Raw genomic sequence first — 16,402 nt, 5'->3', positions numbered from 1 at the left:
TTTTTTTGCTCAAAATACTTATTAACGTTAAAAACATTCTACACTTCTCAAAGGTAAGTAGTATAAAATCTTGAGTTTTGCAATGTTGCAATTATTCACGTTTTCGTTACTTTCTGAAAACCGTACCATTCTACGCATGATGCAAATGTCAGCCATCTCGCAATTTTAAATTATGTATCTATGAGTAAAGTAAAGCACTGCAATATCACATTTTAAAACAATATTTCAACCTATATTGATTGCGTATTCGCAAGGTTACGGGTTTTTATTTTCTGCAGTCAAATGATATGCATATTTTATTTCATATGCAAAAGAGGTATCTCGACATGTTTTCGGACAGTCGTTTTCGGATACGGTACAGTTTGTCGATTTTAATTTACTTTCGGCGTTCTTTATAACATTTTTATAGAATAAAGAATACATATGCGGTGTTACGGATGGCCTGGTTGACAATATTTCGTATTGTATTACAGAATTTGTACCTAGACAGACTTTAAAAATTGAACAATTTCTTATTTTATTAATAGTACTTAAATAAATGTATTTATCTTTTTGTTTTAAAGTACATGTATATATGCATGTAACTGTAGATGATGTCTGGTTTGTTAAGTCACACCCACAACATTGATTGTATTCTTTATTGTAACGCCATGATAATATTTTATAAGAAAATGACACTGATATTATGCTTGTTTTTAAGTATATATTATAACTTAAATCCAATAGATTTTTATTTGATAAAACATAGATAAAATTAGATTCATTTTTTTTTGCCTTCAGTACCATTTTGTGGAAAAGTCCTTGTCTGTTTCGGCTATTTTTTTTTTTAAGGAAAAAAATATGGCTATTATTTTCTGAAGGCCAGAGTGAGCACTGATTGTAACTGGGCCTAATGTGTATCTAAGTTTAGTAGGAACAAGGAAAGTGGTCTGCATTTCTCTACACTGACCAGTATTACATCCTATACTACAAAGACAGGATGATGTTTCTAATGTGTCAGGGGGATTGTGCTCAAATCAGCCAATGGAATGAATGCATTGTATTCATTCAGGTCTGCTGTAGTTATGTAATGGTCATCTATGTGTAAGGTGAAAAGCTGGGTTAAACAGTTATGCAGAAAAAGAAAAAAAGTGGGGATTGGCGATGATTACAGTCATTCTACACCTATCTCTTATTTAATTAGGGCAGTTGTCACTTGCTAGCATAACTATGATTGCTTAGTACTGGTAAAACAGATAACCCACTTAAAGGATGAGTGTCACTGTGTGACTGTCAACTGAACACTTACTGCTGTGACATGACTGAAATACTGTTGAATAAAAATCAAAAAAATCATAGCAAACACGAAAAAGAATGTTAAATGTTATGATTAATTGAATATAAAGCACAACACTTTGATCCAGTACATTTGTAATTGTTCAAGTGCACAACACTTAAACTAATTTTTAACTCAATGACCATTAATTGTGGTAAGGAAATGACTGTTGAGATGCCGTTGAAAGTTCACATTTGTGTGTCAACTTTTTAAGTGTGGTTAGATGTATTTGAAGAAAGTTTAAATGGATGAAATTTGTTAAGCGACATGGCCCAAAGTGAGGACGCTTATTGTCCCCTACCGGTTTTACCGGCTTATGGTTTTCGCTCTGTGTGTCCGTCAGTCCGTCGGTTCGTCAGTCTGTCACACTTTTCTGGATCCTGTGATAACTTTGAAAGTTTTTCATATTTTTTCATGAAACTTGAAACATGGACAGATGGCAATTATGGACATTATGCACGTCATTTCATTCGAAGCGACTGATTAAACATTCAAAACATGTTCCTGTTATTAAGATGGTGATGATTATGATCATTATTACAATTATGATGATGATGATGATGATGATGATGATGATGATGATGATGAAAAGCTAGATGTTGATGATGATGATGATGATGATGATTTTTATTATAATATGCTGCTGATGATTATATGATGATGTTGATGATGGCAGTGATGATGATAATGATAATTATGAGCATGGCAATTGTTTTGATAGTGATGATGTTTTTGCTGCTGATGATGATATGCTATGGGTCCTTCCGCAATGAATATTCATACTAAACCAAAAGAGCAGCTTTAATAGTTCATTTTTCAGACTCATCAATTATTACTTTGGCATCCACATAAAACTGGAATTCTTAGTCCCTTACAAACTCCACAGAGGTGGTCTCATGGAAACAATCCTCTGGCAATTGAAAAGACTGGGAGTAGTTTTGTGGAGGAAAAAAATGATAAAAAGATAATCACGAACACTTGCTGCCTGTGCACATGCCAATTTTCTGCAGGAGAAAGATAGCCTGAGAAGTCTCGAGGGCAAGAGGGAGTCTCCATTGAGATCTGGCTCAAAATAAACATGGGTCTGGCTCTGGGAAAAATGGGGTTTAATGCATGTGTGTAAAGTGGTGTCCCAGATTAGCCTGTGCAGTCTGCACAGGCTTATCAGAGAGGACACTTTCAGCTTTTATTGTGTTTTTGTTGAAGGGAAGTCTCTAGCTAAATTATATACATTTGTAAGTGTCATCCCTGATAAGACTGTTTTGTTGCCCAGAGTGAGGCTCATATGCAAACATTGTTGAATTTTTGGGGTGTTTGTGGCCATTAGATGTGTCTTGTTCTTAGAAAATTGGGCTTAATGCATGTGCGTAAAGTGTCGTCCCAGATTAGTTCCCAGATTAGCCTGTGCAGTCCGCACAGGCTAATCAGGGACGACACTTTTCGCCTAAATGTGATTTTCGGCAAGGAGGGACTTCCTTGAAACTAAAAATACCATAAAAGCGGAAAGTGTCGTCCCTGATTAGACTGCACAAGCTAATCTGGGACGACACTTTACGCACATGCATTAAGCCCAATTTTCTCAGAACAAGACACAGATACTCTCATATCTTTTGGAAAAAAATATTCATACACAATGGATTTATGTAATAAGGTTAGAGTATATCATGAAGAAAAATGTTTGTGCATAGGATTTGAATAATTTTGATTTGTTGGTGGTGTTCTTATGTAGCATATTTCTGAATATTTTTTGTTGAAATGTACGTATACCTTATTAATTGGTACCTTATTTATAAGTTGTGTACATGTATGTCGGTGTAAGGATTCAGTAATCATTTTATTCTGTAAATCATTTTAAATGATTATTTCAGTAATCATTTTATTCTGTAAATCATTTTAAATGATTATTTCAGTAATCATTTTATTCTGTAAATCATTTAAAATGATTAATACTTAGTTTGCTATTGCCGAATGCTCCTAAATTTAACCCATTTATGCCTAGCCTCTAGAATAAAGGCCTTGGCAAACAGCGTAGACCCAGATGAGACGCCACATGATGCGGCGTCTCATCTGAGTCTGCGCTGTTTGCTTAAAGGAATTTCTGTAAGAAATATTTTAAATATAGAAATAAAATTACTAGACATCTCTAATTTTGGAAATAAATTGATCCAATGTAGAAGGATGGGAGAGTCCACTAGGCATAAATGGGTTAATCATGAAATCAGATATAGGTACAATAACTTCAGCATCATATTTATAATAAGCTGATCTTCAGTATATTTACATATTGTTATAACCACTTATGCATAGACACTTCAAATATACTTCATGCATAGAAAACAACTGGAACAGTTATCATAGTCATTATCATGAATGAATTTGAAATTAATTCATAACATTAATATCATGAATTTAGTAAATACATGGGCTAAACATACTTTTATTTGAGTAAAAGAAGCAGGAGATTCTTTCAATACCGCCACAACATTAAAATTAGTCTGCAATCTTATGTAATCATCACTAGTAAAATTATATTGTTAAACCATTTTATCCAAGAAACTCAAAGGGTTTTAATGTTAATAAATTTAGATACTTTTCTTGACTAATAATAGCCTCATTTTGGGAAAACTGGGAATTATCCATGTGTGTTAAATGTTGTCAAAGATCAGCCTGTGAAGTTTGTACAGGCTAAGCTTTGAGGACACTTTCCCCGTAAACTGGGTTTTGGTTAAGAACATTTCCCATCAAAGAAAAATGCATTAAAAGGGGAAAGTGATGTCCCTGATAAGTGTGTGCAGACTTCACAGGCTAATTCAGGAAAACTCTTTATGCACATGCATTTAACCTGGTTTTCCCAGAGATGCTTATGTTTATGAAGGAGTTTCAACTTATCATGCAAGAGTCAGGAACGGTGTATTTATTATACCTGTTTGTAAAATTGTATATGAGTCAAATAGACAAGTGTGTTAAAGGACCAATATCTGTCAAAAATGATAGCTGAAAGGTTGAGATTATTGATAAGAAATGGTAGAAAATCAACAGGTGTAGTTTGAATACTTGTAATTGTATATGTCATGCCAATTTATGCAAACCTGTTTGTAAGATGTTTAGATTATGTGTTATGTAATTTGCAAAATATATTATATATCTTAAACATTAAGGATGATTTTAAGCTTGAAGTTTGTGTTTAATATATTTATTTTTTATAATTCCCCCTTTCGAAGAAAAGGGGGTATATAGTTTTCGCACTGTCCGTCTGTCAGTCTGTCTGTCAGTCTGTCTGTCTGTCTGTCTGTCTGTCTGTCACGCTTTCTTGTCCGCTCTCTATTTCAAATACTTTTCATCCAATCTTTACCCAACATGGTCAGAAGTTGTATCTAGACAATATCTATATCGAGTTCGAATATGGGTCATGCCGGGTCAAAAACTAGGTCACGGGCTCACTTAGTGCATTTCAAGGATTTAGCTTGGTAAAATGCTCATAACTTCTATCAAAGCGTTGGCTATAACTTTTGCATTATTGAAGATAGAAACTTGATATTTGGCAGACATGTGTATCTCGTGAAGCTGCACATTTTGAGTGGTGGAAGTTCAAGGTCAAGGTCATCCTTCAAGGTCAAAGGTAAAAATTTTTTTTTTTTAAATAATAATTTCAAAGCGGCGTTCTCATGAAGCTGCACATTTTGAGTGATGGTAGTTAACGGTCAAGGTCATCCTTCAAGGTCAGAGGTAAAAAAAAAAAAGTTGTTATTATTTCAAAGTGGCGCAATAGGGGGCATTGTGTTTCTGACGAACACATCTCTTGTTGCATTACATTTACATACCAACCACATTTCCATATGATTTTGAATTTTACCATGTACCTGTACATAGTGTTTAAATACAAATTAGGATTCAGTTTTGTCTATAGTTAACGATAAATATACTTTTGATTATTATTTCACATGTTTTGTAATGATTTTGACTGGTTATGTACCTTTAAGCATTAAAAGAAGTGCAGTCAATTTTTTTTTACTTTTGCACTAGAACTGTATGGAAAGTGGAATTCCTTGCATTTCTGCTTCATGTTTAATTTTTGGCTGTATGATCAACTGGCTTCATAAAATTTGTTGATAATTGTTGAAAATATTTTAGAATCTTGTATAGAAATTTTTCCTGGCAGAAACACAGCTTCAATGAATTTTCAACTTTCAGATATAAATTTCTTGACTACCGTATGAATAAATTTGTATTTTTATGTAAACATGGTGAGTCATGACAGAGTTAATTTAATGAAGTTCAGAAACCTTAAATAAAGCTTGACCTAGTTTTAAAATTGTGGTTGTGCTTGAAAGGTGTTCTTTTAAAAAATAATATGTTTTCTTAAACATCATAAAGGGCCTTAATCAAAGTAGCTGGGTGTATCAAACATTCTCTGAGCTGTAACCATTCAGCGATTAATAACCCATGAAAACTTTAAAGCCCATATGTGTGGCTTTCCTGAACTTTGCAATGAGTTATGCTCCTTGTGCTTTTAAACCTTCCATAAACATCCAGGGCCCTTGCTACACTTTGGGGGATTGGGGCCGCTTAGAGGGGGGGAATTTCGCGTTGTTTTGGGCAAAAAGGGGAATTTCAGAAGATCTTTTCACCAACCATTCAACACTTCAAATTGCTATATTTAAATATAATTTACATAAATATCAGGGGTGTCAATTTTCCGGATTATTCCGGAAATCCGGATTTGAGCCGTCCAGGGTTGATTTTGAGGTGAATGTAAATCCGATGTGTTTGTTTAAGGCGGGTGGGGGTAGGGACAAAATTCTTTTAGTGCGGGATCATTTCAGAACGAATATTCTTATAGCATAGTCGGCATTCCGGACATTTGCGCTTGGTACCGATTTTATTTATTGATTTCTGATTGGTAAGCGGCTTGCACTGACATGAGCAGTAACTGGCAAAGTAAAGCACTGCAATATCATATTTTAAAACAATATGTTAATCAAATTATATATTGACTGCGTATTTGCTAGGTTACTGGTGACTGGTTTTCTTTTTCTGCAGTCAAACGATATGCGTATTTTATTTCATTTGGAAATGATGTATCGCGACATGTTTTCGGACAGTCGTTTTCGGATACGCTGGTTTGTCGATTTTAATTTAATTTCGAAGTTCTTAATATCATTTGTTTAGAATGACAAATACACCTGCCGTGTTACGGATGGTTGGGTTTATAATATTTCGCATTGTACTCACCAGAAAATGCACCTAGAAAGACTATAAAAAAAGAACAATAAGCTAGGGCTCGGGGGTTGGGCCCTCTCTACCCTTTATCCTACGGCTTAATTTTCCAGATTTCAAATTTGGGACAATTGACACCCCTGAAATATACATTGAAATTGATTGAATCAAAGGTTAATAGCATGATACCAGCTGGCAACATAGGTACACAAATTAAAAAAAAAAAAACTTTTTTGGAGGGGGGAATTTTTAGCTGAAATAGGGGAAAAAAGTATACTATTTTAAAGGTAGAATGGGGCGGAATTTCGGCCCTCAAAACAGCCAAACAAGGGCCCTGACATCAAAACCACTTTTTATGCACCTGAAGGAGGGCATATAGTGATCTGTCAGTCTGTCCATCCGTCTGTCTGTGTGTCACACTTTGCGTTGGCGGTTAACGTTTCGAAAAATGTTCATAACTTCTATGTCGCTTCAGATGTAACATTCATATTTGGTAAGCATGTGTATATGGACATGGACTTTCTATACGCACACACATTTTGACCCCTTCGACCTTGACCTTGAACTTAGGGTCCGCGTTTAGGTTTCAAAAAATGCATTTAGGTTTCGAAAAATGCTCATAATTTCTATCAAAGCGTCGTGCTCTGTGACAAGGGGATTTAATGCATGTGCGTAAAGTGTCGAACCAGATTAGCCTGTGCAGTCCACATAGGCTAATCAGGAACGACATTTCTGCTTTTATAGTATTTTTATACGCCCGTCTATGACGGGACGTATTATGGTATACCCCGCGTCCGTCTGTCCGTCCGTCCGTCTGTCCGTCCGTATGTCTGTTAATGTCGTACGCTACGTCAAATATCCTTCGATGGATTTTTTTCAAATTTCAACACAATCTTAATATTGATAAACCCTGATCCCCTTTCGTTTTTGACGGAATTCTGAATTGTCGTTCCAGAGTTATGGGACTTTGTTCGTCAAAATTTCGTTATTTCATTGAATGTCCTACTGTAGCTATATAAAAATGTTAAAGTTGTTATAACTTTGGTATGCTTGGACCTAGAGTCTTGAAACTTGACATGAAGGTTGGCCAGAACTAGTAAGTAACCCCTGGACATTTCAAGGTCATTCATTTGAAGGTCAAGGTCACTGTGACCTTGAATGTAAAAATGTTAAAGTTCTTATTTCATGTTATAACTTTGGTATGCTTGTACCTAGAGTCTTCAAACTTGAAATAAAGATTGGCCAGTACTAGAAGATGACCACTGGTCATTTCAATGTCATTCATTTGAAGGTCAAGGTCACTGTGACCTTAAATGTTAAAATGTTAAAATTGTTATAACTTTGGTATGCTTGGACATACAGTCTTCAAACTTGACATGAAGGTTTGCAAGCACACTTAGATGACCACTGGTCATTTCAAGGTCATTCATTCTAAGGTCAAGGTCACACAAGGTCACTGTGACCTTAAATGTTAAAATGTTAAAATTGTTATAACTTTGGTATGCTTGGACATAGAGTCTTCAAACTTGACATGAAGGTTTGCAAGCACACTTAGATGACCACTGGTCATTTCAAGGTCATTCATTCTAAGGTCAAGGTCACTGTGACCTTAAATGTTATTGTTGTTCATGTATCCTACCGTAGCTCAAATATCCCCCGATGGATTTTTTATACGCCCGTCTATGACGGGACGTATTATGGTATACCCTGCGTCCGTCTCTCCGTCCGTCCGTCCGCGCCCGTCTATGACGGGACGTATTATGGTATACCCCGCGTCCGTCTGTCCGTCCGTCCGTCTGTCCGTCCGTATGTCTGTTAATGTCGTACGCTACGTCAAATATCCTTCGATGGATTTTTTTCAAATTTCAACACAATCTTAATATTGATAAACCCTGATCCCCTTTCGTTTTTGACGGAATTCTGATTTGTCGTTCCAGAGTTATGGGACTTTGTTCGTCAAAATTTCGTTATTTCATTGAATGTCCTACTGTAGCTATATAAAAATGTTAAAGTTGTTATAACTTTGGTATGCTTGGACCTAGAGTCTTGAAACTTGACATGAAGGTTGGCCAGAACTAGTAAGTAACCCCTGGACATTTCAAGGTCATTCATTTGAAGGTCAAGGTCACTGTGACCTTGAATGTAAAAATGTTAAAGTTCTTATTTCATGTTATAACTTTGGTATGCTTGTACCTAGAGTCTTCAAACTTGAAATAAAGATTGGCCAGTACTAGAAGATGACCACTGGTCATTTCAATGTCATTCATTTGAAGGTCAAGGTCACTGTGACCTTAAATGTTAAAATGTTAAAATTGTTATAACTTTGGTATGCTTGGACATACAGTCTTCAAACTTGACATGAAGGTTTGCAAGCACACTTAGATGACCACTGGTCATTTCAAGGTCATTCATTCTAAGGTCAAGGTCACACAAGGTCACTGTGACCTTAAATGTTAAAATGTTAAAATTGTTATAACTTTGGTATGCTTGGACATAGAGTCTTCAAACTTGACATGAAGGTTTGCAAGCACACTTAGATGACCACTGGTCATTTCAAGGTCATTCATTCTAAGGTCAAGGTCACTGTGACCTTAAATGTTATTGTTGTTCATGTATCCTACCGTAGCTCAAATATCCCCCGATGGATTTTTTATACGCCCGTCTATGACGGGACGTATTATGGTATACCCTGCGTCCGTCTCTCCGTCCGTCCGTCCGTCCGTCCGTCTGTTAATGTCGTACGCTACGTCAAATATCCTTTGACAGATTTTCTTCAAATTTTAACACAATCTTAATATTGATAAACCCTGATCCCCTTTCGTTTTTGACGGAATTCTGAATTGTCGTTCCAGAGTTATGGGACTTTGTTCGTCAAAATTTCGTGATTTCATTGAATGTCCTACTGTAGCTCAAATATCCTTCGATGGATTTTTTTCAAATTTCAACACAATCTTAATATTGATAAACCCTGATCCCCTTTCGTTTTTGACGGAATTCTGAATTGTCGTTCCAGAGTTATGGGACTTTGTTCGTCAAAATTTCGTGATTTCCATGCTCATGTACTTATAAAATAAACCATGTATTCAAATACAAATAAACTGAAGTAAAAAAATGATTCAAAGGGTTATTTATTACCTTACTACTTCATTGGCGAACGACGGGCGTATCATGCGCTCATGGCGCAGCTTTTATTTGTTTTGAGAAATTCCTTTTAATAGTAACACTCTAGTTTAGGTGGAAGGTGTTGTCCCTGAATAGCCTGTGGGGACCGACACGCTAATCTTGGACGACACTTTACGCACATCCATTAAACCCCTTTTTTACAGAGCACTTCTAATATGTTTTTCAGGCCAGAAGACCTGCATGCACGTCCATGGGGTGTTTCCCTACCTTTATGTGCCGTACGATGGAACACTGCCCTGGGACCGCTACCTGCGCCAGTTCGCATCCAGCCTGGACAAGGCTATCAATGTGGCCCAGGGCTACGGACAGTCCAACCTTCAGCATGTATACAAGATTGTTCTGGTGACTGGGAGGTATAGAATTAAATACTGATAAGTTTTGTGTACAACATGGTGTATGTAATGGTATATATGATTTATTTTACGCCCACAGGCCTAAAATGTGGACCAAACTACTTCCACATTCTAAAATAATTAAATTTAAACTTCATATAGGACAAAGTGAATTGGGGGTATAAATCACTTTTTTTACAAAGCTCAAGTTGTCATAAAAACTGTTAATAACAGTTTGTATGTGTGATGTTAAAATGAAACATATACTGTAAACGTATAGATATTTGTCGGTTTGAAATTTTGTGGTTTAATAAAAAACAACTAATTTGTTGATACGTAATTTCGTGGATTTCAAATTTTGTGGGAATACTGACTGTCATAATAATTAAACTTTTATTAAAACAACCAGAGTAATAACGAAGCATAATCTGCTAATCTGTGTTGACAGCAAGACTTGAGGTTAATGTGCACTGAAGCATAAAAGTGTTGCCGATAATTGTCGAAAAGATGGATAAAGTGGCGCACTTGTGAGTGCCCGCTCGCTAATTGCCATCAATGTTGTTTTTACAATATTTGCAATTCTCAGCACAATCGGTCTCCTAGTAGTAACAATTGAGTAATAACAGTGGTTTTTTTTAATGAAATATTCGGCGTTATTTGGCCCCATTCCCTCATCTTTAGAGTATATATTTTTCCCCCAAATATTTTTAAAATTCTGCTCTCGGAAGTGTTATTCAATTTTAATCAATACCTCATTTAAATACGTCTTTCGTTACGAATTTACTACAATTTCCCTGAACTGCATCCGCGTGTTTACTTTATTTTAGCCTTTACCGCAAACCGTACGTAGTTCACTATCACAACTTTCGCTTTACGACATCTACCGCAAACCATACATATTCCAACATGTCGCACAACAACAAAAGCTATCGTAAAAAAATTGACTAATCTGTTTTAACTTAAAAATAAATTGATATTCTTTTCAAACAAGTACAACTTAAAAGTCGGTCTTCTTCAAATGCCGGCAGTGAAACGCCAGAAACGTCCGGTCAAGAGGGTGTTGAAAGACTGTTTATAAGTTTGCTCAACCTGCTTTGCATGCCACAGAGAAACAGGCTTGGGGAAGCTACACTGAAGTCCCTGATCAGACTTTGTCTGCACACAGAGAGACTTGGTGAAGAGGAGGTCACCAGAATAATTGATAAATTCGCTGAAAAGGCCAGAAATGTTGAACTTTGAACATGAACATAACATGTTAATGAATAAAAGAGTTTGAATTATGTTTTTCTCCCTCTGTATGGTGAATTATAGTGTTAAAACTTGATTTGGTACTGTTACTAGCTAAGCATAGAAATTTCCCCCTTTTCCCCATTTACGCGCGAATTTTCCCCCTCTCGGGGGACCCGACCCCCTACCCCCAAAACTGAAAAAAAAACACTGAATAAGGTCCCCAAAATACACGTGTGAAAACCGTTATGTCTCTTTATACTTTAATTGGCACTAATTGACATATGTGATAAATCTGCAATCTGTTAATTTGATGACGTTACGTAAAAAAAGTATTATTACCCAAACACTTATCAAGAAAACAACATATTGTATTAACTAGCATATCTCAATCAAACAATGTCTCTTTCAAAATGGTTGAAAACGGGAACAGTTCAGACACGTTCTCCTACTATAGCAGGATTGCCCCACCCTGCAAAGGCTCAGTCTATGACTGAAGCATTATTGACACAGGTCACTAACGATTCAGTGGAAGAAAACATTTTCAATTAGGAAATATTTTTATTAGTCAAGAAATAGTGAAATAAGACCTACTGAAGTAAAGTAATTATTACAAAAAAAATATCTCTGATACTAGTAACCGACAACAAAAGAAAATGTCGGAAATGACATTCGGAAATGACCGATTTCGGATGAAAAATGTATAAATAATCGTTGGTACTTGAATTCGTGGTTCAGCGGACCAACGAAATCTACGAAAATTCGTACCACACGAAATTTAATGGTTTTACAGTACTTGTGAAATATATTAACAGCTTTTTGTTTATAAGTGTTTTACATCAATTAAACATTTGTTATGGCCACATTACTCAGGTGGTTGAGATATAGGGTTTGTCTCCATAAGAGTGGGGGCCCATTTATTTTTTAACTCTGTAGTAATATTTTGTATGTGTTGTATAAATTTTAATGCTGTGAAGCCATGTATTAATATGTTTCAATATTATATTTCAAATATACGACATAATCCATTTTAACACCCAACAGTATCAACATACTGGACAAATATCACGTATTTGATGGGATTGAAGTTTATTATTGGGAGTAGACCAGTCCCAGGGGATTTACACCAACATTTTTGAAAACCATTGGCCTGGTCATTTTGTGAAAATTAAACGTGTGTTTGTTAAAATTCTGATATTTTAATATGATGTCAAAATACTGTTAAGGAATATAAGCATAGTTACAAAATTCGCATATTGTATTGAAACCATATTATACAATAAAAAAAATGTGATCTTTTTAAATTGTGAAGATCAGCTTTTGGTATATAAGCTGAAAAAACCTAGGGATTGATTCTCAAATTAGGGTATATGAAACAGAAAGTCAAGTCCAGTAAATCCTTACTTATGTTTTATGCCCACAGCATCTACACATGCCGGAAGCGTATAGAAATTGGCCTGACTGTTTGTTTGTTCTTTCTTCCATTCTTATGAGGTTAACCCCATATTGCATGTTGTGTCTTTGAACACTATCGTTACACCAACATCACCTTACCTCATGGCTTTGATATTGACCTACATTTGGACTGATTCAGACGGTCCAAATTATTGGTTACCCCCAAAGTTTGCATTTCGTCTGTCATCAATACCACTTGGTACAAAGATTTGATACTTGAATGTGTGTAATCTATGAAAACTTACAACAAACCCACATCATCTGACCTCTTTTTATACCCCCACAAACAAAGTTTAGGGGGGTATATAGGAGTGAGCTTGTCTGTCGGGCGGTCGGTCTGTCAGTGTCTGTCGGTCGGTCAGTCCGTATTAAGATGTTGTATCTAGATGATGTCTAGGTCAAGTTGGAATATGGGTCATGCCGGGTAAAAAAGTAGGTCACGGGTCACTTTTAAACATTGAGCATGGTGTCTGCTCTTTAATTCAAGTAGTTTTCATCAGAGCTTCGCCAAACTTGGTCAGAAGTTGTACCGTAAAACGTTGTGTATAAGGCGCATTTGTGTATAACGCGCATCAACTTTTTGAAGCAAAAAATCGGGAAAAAAAGTTTTTGATGCAAAAAAACTGGGAAACATTCGGTTCCATACTCCATGGGCTAAAAGAAAATCGTTTTATTTAAATTGCCGATCTCGCGCGTTATTTCGAGCGTCTATGCGATATAGATGGTAAGGTGACATTACACAAATATTTGTGTTTGACAATTTGCAAAATATTATTTCCAGAATATGCGCGGTCCTGAATAGGACCTTTGTTGTTGTCGTTGATCGTCTCTATAAGGGTCGTCCGTCTATGTCCGAAACGTCAAATCCTTCGAATTCTTTGTCATCGTCGTCGCTGTCGAACAATCTGGCAATGTCATCGTCGGTCATTTTTTGTGGTGTGTCGTCGCAGTAGAAGTCGTCTTGAAGATCGTCGTCGGTAGTGGAGGTGTCGATGGTGGAGTCTTCTTCCCTCTGTTTGCTGCTGTCGTCCCATAATGCGTCGTCTTCTGATCTGTCGAGATTGTTGCTTATGCTGCATTTCTTGAAGGCTCTAATGATGATGTCGGGGTCCAATTCTGTCCAGGCGTCCACAATCCACTGACGAATTTCTTCTAGTTCGGGCTTCCGCATTCGTCCACCCGCAGTGAATGTGTGGTCACCATCGCAATACCAGGCGTTCCATCGTCTTTGGAGAAGCGCTTTCATTGGTTTGTTGATCGATACATCCAGGGGCTGGAGCATACTCATCATACCCCCAGGGATGATCACCAACGTTGTCCGAAAGTCATCTTTCAGGAGCTCTTTAAGTGCTGGGGAACGGTGGCACCGGAAGGCATCTAGCACTAACATGCTTCGTCTGGAAAAGCCTCCCGGACGCTTTCCCCAGACTTGTTTCACCCAGTCCTTCACCAGGTTGTTGTCCATCCACCCTTTATCCTGGCAACGGACAATGATGCCAGATGGCCATTTTGCTCCCTTCGGTAAGGTCTTCCTCTTGAACACCACATAGGGAAGTAGCTTGCCGCCATCAGCTGTGCACGAAGCATCACAGTGAAGTGGTTCTTCTCGTTCCCCGTGGTGTTGATTGAGACGGACTTGCTGCCCTTGGCGGTGATAGTCGTGCTATATGGCAGATCGAATGTTAGGGGTGTCTGGTCTGCGTTCCCAATCTGCGACAGATCGTAGTCCCATTGTAGGCGCTGCCGTATGACAAAGCGCTGGAACTCGATCAGCTGTGTTTCAAAGTCGGCTGGGAGCTTCTGGGCAATGTGAGTACGTCTCCTAATGGAGAGATGATGTCTTCGTAGGAAGGCATAAGCCCAGTCTGCAGAACCCTTAAACTTCTCCATATTGGGTGACAAAGCTGCGAGGCGACGTGCTTCAATCCGCAGCTCGACTGTTGAAACAGTGACGCCACCCTCACGACTTTTGGTAACCCAGGCAAGGAGCTGCTCTTCAAGAGAAATGTAGTGTGCCAAAGAACCCGCGCCGCCTGCTTCGTCTTCAGCATTTTCATAATGTCATCCTTCTTTTTTCGCCATTCCCGGATGGATGACTCCGATACTGAACTGTCGGCCAGCAGCTCGGTTGCCGTGCTCCTCCGCATACTGGATGACAGCAAGTTTTTATTTTGCTGTGTAGGCCTATCGTACTTGCCCCATCGTTCTACGAAGACTGGGTTTCGGACGGACAATATTGTGACTGACAATTTCAAGATTCTTTCTCTGTCGATCGCAGTGCTATTCAGGATACGGTGTTCTATTTTCAAGATACGGTAAGTCTAATGACAATTTTTATAATGATTAAAAATGGCAAATGTGCAGTTTTTATTCATGTTGAAGAGTGTTGTTTAGTGCACATTCAGTTGCTCAGTAAAATTGACAGGTGACTTTAACGACTCAAACTTCTCAACACCATTACTGACATTACACGCGATAATTAAACAGTGGAGGTGTGATGCCGTTTGCCGGTTCGCGTGTTTTGATAATAGCCCAGCTACACAAAACTTGACAGGTGACTCAAATCTTGACAAGACGTATGAAAACGTGTGAACAAACACAACATCAATTTTATTAACACATTTGAAAAGCAATAAAAATAATCATCAATGTCGGGAAAGGCCTTGCCGACATTCTATTGTAAATCGACAAGTGCCCCCAAGTAAATTGTGTAACCCTAGTACAGTAGGGTATAATATTGTGGGAATAAACAGTAAATTTTAAATAAAAATGGCTTCCTTGTTTTTCATTTTCTTCTTCAAATTTATTTGATTTCGATGCTCTGTACGTACCTGAAAAAGATATTAATGTTAACTTTATAACGTTTGTTAATCTATATTCAGATCGTAAATATAATACAATTATTAACATAGTTACAGTTAAATCGACTGGGAACAGAATGGTCCGAGTTACCGTAACTGGGTAACTGACAGGGAAAAAATGTCTTGGCATGCCTGTTATTGTGCATAACGCGCATCAAGTTTTTTTAATCAAATTTGGGAGTAAAAAAGTGCGCCTTATACATAACTTATTACGGTATCTAGATGATGTTTAGGTCAAGTTTGAACATGGGCCATGCCAGGTCAAAAACTAGGTCACAGGGTCACTTAGTGCCTTTTAAACATTGAGCATGGTGTCTGTTGTTTTTTGTGAAGACAACATGCAAAATATTCTGTGTTAATGCGGCATGTGGGGGTATTAGTCACGTCTGTGACAAAGCTCTAGTTTACCTTGACCTACTTTTGGACCTAGACTTATTCAACTGGTATAATGATTCAATACTGACAAGTCATATATATGTGGGCATACATGTATGTGTATGTTGAATGCAGCATCTTGTTTCTTATACCTTTGTATTAAGCTTTTTTGTGAAAATGTAAATTTTGGAAGTAATCCTGAATATGCTGTAAATAAAGAAAGAATACTGTCTTATGCACTGTATGTTGAAATTGTAATAATTACATAATCTTGAAGGAACTGGTAATTGATCCAGTTTACAGATTATACCTCTACCTTTTTCAGATCAATGTACGGGTACCACGATGCGGATCAAGAGTTCTTGAAAATCTACCTGTACAATCCCATCATGATCAGAAAGTAAGGAAAACAAACTGTTGTGCATAGCAGTCATATA

General features: G+C 37.1%; 1 protein-coding gene across 1 annotated transcript in view; it reads left to right on the top strand.

Moving 5' to 3' along the window:
• LOC127878475 (uncharacterized) overlaps positions 1–16,402 on the top strand; it is a 143,340-nt gene that overhangs the window by 39,558 nt on the left and 87,380 nt on the right. Inside the window, 2 exon segments of the mRNA XM_052425001.1 lie at positions 9,882–10,068; positions 16,291–16,365. Coding sequence (XP_052280961.1) covers positions 9,882–10,068; positions 16,291–16,365 — 262 coding nt within the window.

This window comes from Dreissena polymorpha, chromosome 4 (genome assembly GCF_020536995.1).
Source record: "Dreissena polymorpha isolate Duluth1 chromosome 4, UMN_Dpol_1.0, whole genome shotgun sequence".
Lineage (NCBI taxonomy): Eukaryota > Metazoa > Mollusca > Bivalvia > Myida > Dreissenidae > Dreissena > Dreissena polymorpha.
Note: the sequence above shows the minus strand (reverse complement) of the source record. Positions and strands in the feature narration are given on the sequence as shown.